The sequence below is a fragment of the Pundamilia nyererei genome, unplaced genomic scaffold, assembly GCF_000239375.1.
Source record: "Pundamilia nyererei isolate P.nyererei 1_Seehausen unplaced genomic scaffold, PunNye1.0 scaffold00640, whole genome shotgun sequence".
Taxonomy (NCBI): Eukaryota; Metazoa; Chordata; class Actinopteri; order Cichliformes; family Cichlidae; genus Pundamilia; species Pundamilia nyererei.
The window spans coordinates 61640-72697 of NW_005188041.1; the positions used below are offsets into that span (position 1 = coordinate 61640).

The 11058-nt window shown below is 41.1% G+C and overlaps 1 protein-coding gene across 1 annotated transcript in view; it reads right to left on the reverse strand.

Annotated features, from left to right (window-relative positions):
* Nucleotides 1–8078: 8078 nt before the first annotated feature.
* LOC102194239 (extracellular calcium-sensing receptor-like) overlaps nt 8079–11058 on the reverse strand; it is a 27475-nt gene continuing 24495 nt past the window's right edge. The window contains exons 4-9 of the mRNA XM_005754762.1: nt 10687–10956; nt 10264–10473; nt 9890–10165; nt 9303–9530; nt 9093–9216; nt 8079–8989 (exon numbers count right to left, since the gene is read on the reverse strand). Coding sequence (XP_005754819.1) covers nt 8079–8989; nt 9093–9216; nt 9303–9530; nt 9890–10165; nt 10264–10473; nt 10687–10956 — 2019 coding nt within the window. The remainder of the gene's footprint in view (nt 8990–9092; nt 9217–9302; nt 9531–9889; nt 10166–10263; nt 10474–10686; nt 10957–11058) is intronic.

Genomic DNA, 11058 nt, shown 5'->3' on the forward strand with positions numbered 1-11058 from the left:
TGATGTCATGTGTGACATGATCAGGACTTTAAAATGAGGAAATGCCAGGCGGGCGTTTCCCCACACCTGACACTCATGATGACTGAAAAGACAAACAGAGTAAGTATGAACAAATGACTTAATCTGTAACATAATAAAGTATAAAGAAACATAACTTAGTATTTGTCTTAATTTGCAGAATTTTTGATTTGCCGGCAAGAAAACGCTTACACAAACAAACCCGGGATAGTGAGTGAAGCAATGTTACTTGACAAATAGCAAATCATAGCAAATACATAGAAACAGAATAATGTGTACAATGTGCAAAAAAAAAAAGGTAAACACAAATGGGACAAATGGAGAGAATTACAACTGCTTCTCCACTTTGTCACACGTATGTTAACACTATTGGAAGTAAAAATAACTTGAACCCCAATTTTGAAAACACAACTTTCTTCTTCTTTTTTTATAAAGCTCTGACTTGTATTATGAGTATGAGTCTGTGGTCTGGGAGAGAGTCCTGTAACTCTCTGTCTGCAAAATACAGTATACAAAAACCAGTGTTGAGCAATTAATTATATAGCTACTTCTTCAAAAAAGTAACACAGTTTGGCAAACAACAAAGTTTTTTGCAGCTATTTTTTTTAAATGCAGCCAAGGCGTTTGGCGTTAAACATTTCAAAATATTTACAGAAGAAGATCAGGTGTTCTGCATCAATTTTGATGCCACACAAATTATTTGTGCCACTCCAAAAAAATATTTCTGTCCACTATGAGATAAAGGAGAACAACAGCCTGATACCTGCAGGCCTGACTAAAGGAGATGTATCACTCCTATTATGTAACGGAGCGAAGGTGATTTTATTTCCACAGTGTTTTTAAAGGAGGGGAACCTTCCCTTCCCTGGATGACATCCCCCCACACTGAAATATTAGTAGTCCCTGCTAATGCTCCATCTCCCTGTAACGCTCTGGTGGAATCCCACGCGTGGTCCTAGTGGACCGTCTAAGGGACATACCTGACTCACTCTGGTGAGGTGACACACAGTCCCCATTTCTGTTTTATTAAACCTGAAGCAGAAGTATAATAATATGTGCCCTTCTGTCCCATGCCACAAAATAATCCATTTCACGTCCCAATAGCATAGCTATCCGGAAGCCATTAGGTCCTAAACTGCACCTAGCTGCTACTGTGGGGATACTTCCAGGCCTAACCTGGATTTCGTGCTTAATCCCAAGCACTGCTGCCTAGCAGCAAACCATTACCCCACGTCTCGCAACCCTGCAGCTGACCTCCCATGGCAACCTAGGTTGGACGTTCCTTATTCACTCTTCTTGTGGCCAAACATACCTGCGCACACTATCCATACCCATCTGCTCAGTGGTCCTTGGCTTTGGCTCCAACAGTCTATCCTCCATCTTCTTATTTGGCCTATCCTTTTTAAACTACAGCTGGGGCACCAGAATACACACACATCATCAATTTTACTATTCCCCTGACTAACCCAACTGCTCTTGACTCCGTATCCTGTCGACAACGCCAATTATGTAACGGAGCGAAGGTGATTTTATTTCCACAGTGTTTTTTAAAGGAGGGAAACCTTCCTCCAAACGGACAGAGCAGTGGAGCCGCCAAGGGAAAGCACACGAATAAAAACTGTATAGTCAAAATATAATTTATCATATTTAAATAGTTAAAAATATTAAATGAATTAAAACAACCCTGGCCAGGGGACAACACAATAAAAATCAATAAAACACAACATTAAAAGTCCAGTGGCGTCCGCCACGGTATAAAAGTCACGAAGAATTAAAAATCCAGTGAAGTGGTGCAGAAGGGAAACCCAGCGGCGTCCTCGCCTTCCTCTGCACTAAAGAAAGGGAGGCAGCGGCAGTCACTACTCTTTTAGGCAGCTTTCATTCGTTAAAAGGGGACAAGTCAAAAGACTTACCCCGGGTGGGCAGAGCTCTCAACTCCGCCCGCCGCTTCTTTGTAACCGCCAATCGGCACCGGCCCGCCTCGCCGCCTCTAATCTCCCGCAGTGCGTAATCTGGCCTCCTGTTGCTGCAGCAGTCGGACCGCTCGCTCCGCGTCCCTGGTCGCTGGCGCTGTATCCTCCTGCCCTCCTGAACGCCAAGCTCCACCAGTCCCATCTGTCACTGAGCACTCTCTGTAAATTACCACTCGCTCCTTTCCTCTCAGGTGTGTCCAATTAGTAAAACGGGAAAAGGGCGGAGTCTCTCCAGGACAAATTGACGGTATAACCAAAACATGCAATCTAAATAAAACACTGCACAAAATATGACCAAAACATGCAATATAAAAAATAAGCACACTTCACATTAAAATACAGCAAAGCAAAACAACATCCGTCCTTCCCTGGATAACACTGTAACACCTGTAACATTCAGCAGTCGCCTCATTGTTCTGACGCACACAAGAAAACTATTGACTACACTACACACTAACACAAGATTTGTGCTAAACGTCGCAAATCTCTCACATCTCAAAACACCGCTGTCACTCCTAAAACTTCCCCCCGTTTCTTAACAACTTGCCATATCATTTTTTGATTGGTTGACATGGTACTTTTTTCAACCAATAGGAAAGGGTGGGGGTGTTTTTGGTTTTGTTTTTGCTCAAAGGCGGAGAGTGCTTTCGAGGCTTTTTTCTTATATAACATTTCTTCCCGCAGTAAATATAAACAACAATAGTATTCAGGAAGAAAACCAAACATTGCATATATTTTATATTTTAACTCTGGTTTTACGTGGCCTATCAACACAATTTAAAAACTGGTATAAAGTCCACACTTTTTCTGTCAATTGTTCCGTCTTTCCTGCTCACATCTCCAATGGTTGCACACGTTGTCATTAACGTGGCTTCACTTCACATCAGCCACGCCGCTTTGCTAGCTAAAACACTGGCACATAAGGACGCTGTCATAGCCTGTCGGTGACTAGCTGCATATATACGAATGTGAATCGCATTATTGGCTGGACTATGAGGTGGCATTGTTCTAATCCCATACGGGAGCAGCCAGTCACTTACTGACTAGCACTGCAAAACAGAATAGTAGAAGTTTTAATTTTAATTTCAATTCAGGTTAGAGTTTTTCTTTGTGCACAACGCAGATTTTCTTTGCGCAGAGACTGTGCCAGCAGTGCGCAATTGCGCACGTGCGCAGCTTAGAGGGAACATTGCCAGGGATTCAACCTGAGACTTGTCAGATTACCTGAGAGTGCTAAACAAGGGGAAATCACATCATTTTTGCACGTGTGTTCCCATCTCCCCCCATCATCGAGCGAGCACATAGACTACAAGGCCAAAATATCGCAAACGGCTCACCCTGAGTGGTCATCATGAAGTTCTTGAATAATCAAGACAAGTTGAGGGCGATGAGGGCAGAAAATTAATGAACAACAGACACCATGTGATGTTCTTCCGTGACCTGTTGACGGAGCTTCAGAAAAAGTGGAAACAATATAACCAGGTAATTTTCCGTCACGGCGACTGGCACCTCTTTCACACACCTGTGGCGGTGGAAGAATTCAACTAAAAGGTGCAGTTCTGATGAACAATTTCAGCTTGTTCACCTTTCACCCACAATACCCCCTTTCAGTCCCAAAACACAGTTACGCTAGCACGCAGTGCGCGCACTGTGTGTAAGCATTCTCCACGACACTGCGCATCAGCATGTCGCCCGTCAAACTGTCACTGTCCTGCAAAACTCTGGTTGGAACTTCATCACCCACCCACCCTACAGTCCTGACTTCGCACCCAGTGACTACGACCTGTTCCCAAAGTTGAAAGAACATTTATCTGGAAGCCGATTCTGTGGCGGCGAGCGGGTATGACATAGGCATTGTAAAACTGCCACAGGGTCTACAAAAATGCATCGACCAAAATGACGATTATGTAGAAAAATAAGTCTTCGAACTTTAAAATGATGTAAATATTATGGAAAATAAAGGGTTGTTTGTATTAAAAGAATCTAAAATAATAGGAGGCCTTACTTTTGGGATTGCCTTCGTAATTTAAACAAATTCAGAACATCCAGACATGGCTCAAAAATTGGATTATTTGCAGATGACATTGTTTTAATGCTGTCCAAATTGAAGAGTTCAGTTCTCCAGCTACTCAAAACAATTAACTCATTCAGCAGCATCTCCGGTTATAAAATTTATTAATCCAAATTGGCCATTCTCTTCTTTACACATTCTGAAAGAATTAAACCATCCATTTAATCAATTTTTCAAGTTGCCAAAGACAGCCTTACCTATCTAGGTATAAAAATGACTCCAAAAATAGATGAATTGGTATATGCAAACTACACTCAAGCAATTAGCTCTGTTGTACAATCAATCAATAGATGGTCTATGGTGCCAATCTCTCTGTTTGGACACGTAAACATACTCAAGATGAGTGTTTTCCCACATTTCTTGATCTTTTCCAAGCCATTCCTCTCAACCCACCAGATGACTTCTTCACAAAGATAAAAACAATCTTCAATAAATGTATCTGGAATAACAGACAAGCCAGATTATGCCTATCGTTACTATATCTTCTGTATGATAGAGGGGGCCTAGGTATACTAGACCTCAAATGGTACTATTGGGCTGCCCATCTCTCTACAGCCTCATGCTGATTTTTAGTGACAAAGTTATCTTGGGTGAAATTTAGAAAGGACAAGCACTACCTCCTTACTGCTCAATTCTTACCTGTATTCAGCAAAATATAAAGATTTGATGTGCTTCAATGACTTGACACAGAAATTTGGCATTCCTCCTAAACATTTTTTAAAATTTCTTCAAATCAGAAGCTTTATTTCAAAAACTCAAAAATCTCTAACACTGTCTACTCTAAACTCATTAGAGGACACTGAAATAAACAACCACCAAAGGAAGGGCGTAATATCCCGCTTTTATAGTAACGTTAGACACGGCTCTCAAACATTCTCATGGTGTCAAGGCTTAAAATGTAGTATACCATAGAGGAATGGCAGAAAGCCTGCTTGAAAGCCCAAACACAATCATTAGCCAATTATATTGGATTAGTTTAAAGTAGGTGTTTATAGAGAACATATGTAACTCCAACACTGTTAAACAAATTTGATCCTAACATTCCAGACATATGTGTTAATTCAAGTTCAAGTTCAAAGTTTATTCGCCACATGCAGTGGCAGGTTGCCCTGCAGTGGAATGAACCCGCCCCCCGACCTTACACATACAACACAGACATCACATGGGGATACAAGTCAGAGAACGGTTGCATTACAGAAAAAAACACTGAAATGTACACTACAATGGGAAAGGTACAAGAGGAAAAAAAGAGGCCTCTACTCATGCTGGGCTACAGGAGGACAGCATGAGAACAGGAAACAAAAAAACTCCTCTGCACAGAAAAGCACATAAATATCCACAGTACAACATTATAGAGCACGTGACCAGCAACAGGGTTGGGTAGGGGATAAGGAGTAATCCCAGGCAACACAGCAGCCATCCTGCCACTGCGCCAACTCTCCAGCGCGGGCCCAGACCCGCCTCGTGTTCCCAGGAGGCAACAAGCATCGAAGGCACTGGAAGGGGAAGGGAAATGTGTGAGTGCTTATCAGTGTATGCGTGTGAGTGTCCATAGTTCAGCTGAGACAGTGTCCTTCGCCCTATCAGGCTAAGTAAACAGTCTGCTAGCCAATCCAGGTGGCCTTGCATGGGATGGAAAGAATAGTCATCACACAGTCGTTATCAGGGAGTTTTTGTTCGGTTCCAGCCCCAGCTGGCGCCATGGTGTCCGCATGTTGATGTTGTCAATTTTCTTTTTATGCGAGCAGCTCAGAAGAGAAGAATTTCAAGCTGTTCTTAACACTCCGACACTGGTCTCTCAATCTCCCGTTGGAGAGCCGCAAGCCTCCCCATGATGGTATCAAACTTCTGTTCCATGGTGTTATCATTCTTTTGATTCTGAGACCCCACAACTGCAGTAAGCCGTTCTGCGATGTGATCCAACTTTCGCTCAAGGGTCTCATTTTGAGCAGGCCTCTCTTTGATGTATCCCAACATACACTCAATGGTGTTGTTTTGAGTCTTCACGGCAGCTGTAAGCGTCTCCAAGGTGTTAACCACACTGCGTTCGTTGTGAGAGGTCGCGCCTCGTCCCGTCGCTTCGATTCCAGCGGGCAGCTTTGGGGGGGTTTGAACAGCCGGTTCCGCTCTCTTATTTCTCCGATAAGTCAGGGCCAAGCCAGCTTCAATCAGCAAGAACCCTGTTATCATGGTTCCAAATAGGTAGATATCTTCAGCGTCCTCGATCAACAGTCCCGCCAGGCACATGACCCTCCAGTTCTGCCACCCATCCATCGTGTATCCGGCAGGGAAAGTCACTCCAGGGCACTCGGGCTCTCCCGAGCCCAGACTCCTCGTTGAGAAAAGGGTGTCAATAGCATTCAGAGACCAGTTGATCAAATCCATAATTCTCTTTTAGGTTTTAGAGAACGACAGTGAGAGACTGTTCGAGGGAAAATAATACACACGAGACAAGACATGGACAAGAGGCTAAAGACAAGGACAAGAGGCTAATTGTGGGGACAAAGGCACACTGATGCATTGCCTGTGGGAATCTTCTGAAACCCAAAGGTTTTGGAAAGAAGTCTTAGATGTAATTGCGCATATTACAAGTGTTAAGCTGAATCCGTGTCCTAAATTATGTATTCTAGGGATCTTCCCCACTGAAATGCAATCTACTGCTTGTTACAAGCAAAATACATAAAGCCAAATCTCGGAGATCCATTACTAGACCACATTTGAGAACTTGGCTGTTGACTTTGTCCAAATCCCAAGCTTTAGAGAAACTTACTTTTTTGATTAAGGGTAAACATGCTTCCTTTAAAAAGATGGGGGAAAAAAGTGGGGAAATTTTTTGTCTTTTTTTCGAATATCGAGAGATGACCGACAATGAACAGATATGACTGTACCCATTTAATTTGTATGGGAGATGTGCTGTTGTGGTTTTTGAAGATAGCCTGAGGAGCTTGCATGTGCTGGACTGTTCAATGGTAGGACATGCGATGGAGATGTTAGATTGATTGCAACGGAGGAAGACACAGCTCATTGCTACAGCCGTTTTATCGGATCTCTCTCTCTCACTGACTTGGAATCTTTGGACTAAACTCTAGCCTGAAGCCCTGGGGAAACCAACTTAAAACGTATTGTCTCACTGTGTGTTCTTTTAGCACTGTCTGTTTCCTTGTTTGTTTGGGGTTTTTTTTGTATGTGTGTTTTTTTTAATAATATAAGGCCGTATTTCCATGAGTGAGTGTATATATCAGTATGTGTGTATACACAAGCTGGCTATACTTGGTGAGTGCACACTATTATTATCTACTTAATTTTCTATTTATTTTTACATATTTTATTTTATTTATTGATTTTATTTTGTTCTCTGTCTACCTTGTTTAAATCATTTGCTTTAATCATGCTTTAACTTCAAATGCCACTAAATTCTGCACTAAGGCTCTTCCAAATAACTGTTGGGAGAAACCTCTAAACATCCTGTCACCGGGTGAAAAAACCCCTCCTCTATCGTCACAGTACCATCAATCAGAATGCGCAATTCAAATCAGGTGAGATTCAAACAGGTCAAGCAAGAAAGCAAGAAAGAAAATAGCTGCTATGATATGTATGAATGCATAATAGTGAAAGCCAAATGTCTCAATTGCTTGTAATCCAAAATTAGCGCTCAAAAATGAAAAATCCTTGTATTTAAAAGTCGCTAAAACCATATACTCACTGCAGATCACTGAAGGTGACCTGCAGTTTTTGAACCAGTCATAAAGTTTAAAATTCTAACAACCTTGCATAAAATTCATTTATTTGAAAAATGGATTAAAGCTTCTTTGTATCAACTATTTCTGTTGTTGATACTTTCAAATTCATATAAGAGTATTATAAACCCTAGTCAATATACATCACATTTAGAAAGACAAGATATACAAGTATAAGCAATATGAGTCTTGCATGAATCTAATTATTTATATATTCATGATTTATTAATTTATATGTATTTATTTTCATGCATGCATTTTAATTTATGTGGAAACATTTTTACGATTCAGCACCACGACCCATTACGGCCTTTTTTGTGTTGATCTCCGGTCTCATCAGGATTATGTAACATTTGGGTCCAAACAGTGTGATCAAGAGTCCAAAACTTGAGGCCAGGATGGCAAATACCTCCACTGCATCTGCATAATTTCCTGGTGAGCTGATATACACAGGAACAAAAGCCACCCACACAGCACAGAAGATCAGCATGCTGAATGTGATGAGTTTGGCCTCATTAAAACTATCAGGGAGATTCCTTGCCAGGAATGCAATAAGAAAACTGAGGACAGCCAGCATGCCAATATAACCCAATAACACTGCAAAACCCACAGTGGACCCAACTGTACACTCATAAACAATCTTATCATTGTGGTATTGGGTGTTTTTATATGGAGTTGGAGAGGAAGAAACAAGCCAGGTAGTGCAGATGGCTGCTTGAATAGATGTAAGAAACAGAACTGTTCCTCTCTGCTGCATAACACCAAACCACTTCAGACTGGCTACCCCTCCTGGCTTGGAGGCTTTGAACACAGCCAGAACAACCATGGTTTTTACCAGGATGCATGAGACACACAGCACAAAGCTGATCCCAAATGCTGCATGTCTGAGTTGGCATGTCCACAGCCTGGGTCGTCCAATGAACAGAAGTGAACACAGGAAACACAACTTGAGTGACAGCAAAAGCTGGAAACTAAGTTCTGAATTGTTGGCACGTACTATGGGTGTTCTGCGATGGTAGATAAAGATCCCTAGAACAACAGCACATATAAATGTGCCCAGTAATGAGGCTGCTGTCAAACAAATACCCAGAGGCTCAAGGTAAGAGAGGAACTCGGTCTTCTTTGGCACACATTGGTCACTCTGGGGGTTTGACCAAAAATCCTCTGGACAACTGGTGCACTCCAAGGAGTCTGATAAATAGGAAAAAGATGAAGAAAGGGGAGGATGGTAAAATGCATATTATAGTTAATATGAATTAAATTAAATATGGCATGTTGAAAGATAAACACTTACTGCTCTTATTAGTGACTTTTCCCTCAGAACAAGGGATGCAGTCAAAACAGCATTTAGGTTCCCCCTTCTTTCTCACCATGTGGGTACCAGGTGGACAGCTCTCACTGCATACTGATCGAACTGGCTGTTGGACAAACTTAAATATTACTTACTAGAATGAAATTCAGTGTACACGTGACAAAAGGTTAAGTCTGAAAAGCCATTTATGACCTTTTTTGATTGAAAGTTCCAGAAGATTTTGTCTTCATCAAGTATGATTTCTTCATCTTTGAAAGCTGACCTCTTAACCTCACCCACATTCTGAACTTTAGTGCTTCCATCAGGGAGCCACAACCAGTTCATAACATCATAAATTGGCACCACATCACCATTTTCATCAAATGACACTTGATCACCAAATGGAGTGGAGAAATTGACCCTTTCCAAGTAATAAAGAAGCTGTTAAAAATTATAAATTAATAAATTATAAAAGTAATATATAAGAAATAGATTTCAAAGTACAGGCAAATTAAATCTAGCACTTCTTATACCTGTACATATAAATGCATTAAAATCCAATTCTAAATTAAACACGGGATGTCTCTAATCGCCATATATATGCATATGAGTTAATGTGCTCTATTATAAATAACATAAATACTACTTTCACTCAATATGAAACATCCATTTAGTTCACTTCAGTGTTTTTATACTTAATCTCATTGCATTTTTTTTTATCCTACAGGGTGCATCTTGTTCTGAAAGTAATTATAGAACAAATGATTTACTCATAGATGGAGTATAAACAAATATCACACCTGCCATGGCTTCAGTGATTGTAAAGTGCCACAGCTGTGCCCACTGAAAGGCCCTCTTCTTGGCTTGCACTGCAGCATGTCATCAAGGGCATATGCCAGAGCATAAACAGCTTTGTACACATTGTACTCAGGCCGCAGGTTGGAAACGTCCAAGAACTTCGTATTCACATTTTCTAGATCTTCCTGTCCAGTACATAGTGCACCTCCGCCTTCCATCCAGCCTGGTGGAGCTGGAGAAAATCTGCACTGAAATGTGAATTCCCAGAACTGATTCACCTGAAATATGTTATTGGCAAATTTTTATTTTATGCTTTGTTTTAACATTGACAACAAAAAATTCTTGCAACTACCACAGTAAATTTTTAAACTCTCACCATGCTGTTTCCATAGTTATTATTGTGATGTAGATCAGGACGTATTTTTAATAGGAATTCCCTGAGCCCTGGTATTTCTCCTCGTCGAATAGCAATGCCCAGTGTACCACCCAGGTATGGCATGAACTGAGGTGTTTGGAGCACAGCACCTGTTGCTGTCCAGCCTTCACTGGCCAACCACTGTAGGCCTGTTACATTCTGCTTGGCTACCTGTGCATTATATATTACCAAATGTAAGAAGTGATCATTTCACAAATACTTTGGTGACATTAAGATGTGACTGAAGTATTTCCTGATGTTAAAACGTATTCTATACCATTTGTGTTCTGTATTAATTCAAATAAAAATGTAATACATCTTTTACACAGAGTAGAGATGCAGATTTTCATAACAACAAATAATCAGATTCTTTTAAAATTGCACCTCTTCTATAAGGTTTATCATGTGACTCAAATGTACAAAGGCAATGACCACACGAGCTGTTGATTTTTTCATCACATCCACAATCCTCCTCAGTTCATCTGTGTCTTTGTCCCAGGGTAAAACTTCAACGTAGGCAAGGCAACCTTCTCCAGAAAAACTGAGCTCGGATTGTAAGGATCTGGCTGCATGAAGTCCATAATCATCGTCAGTGATGAGCAGACCTGCCCAAGTCCAGCCAAAATGTTTTAGGATCTGAATCATAGCACGTACCTAAGTGAATACAGATTAAAACATGAGTGCTGCTGATCAGCTGCTGTTGACGTTTTGTATTTGTCCAGATTGATTTTTAACCTGGAAAGCATCACTTGGGAT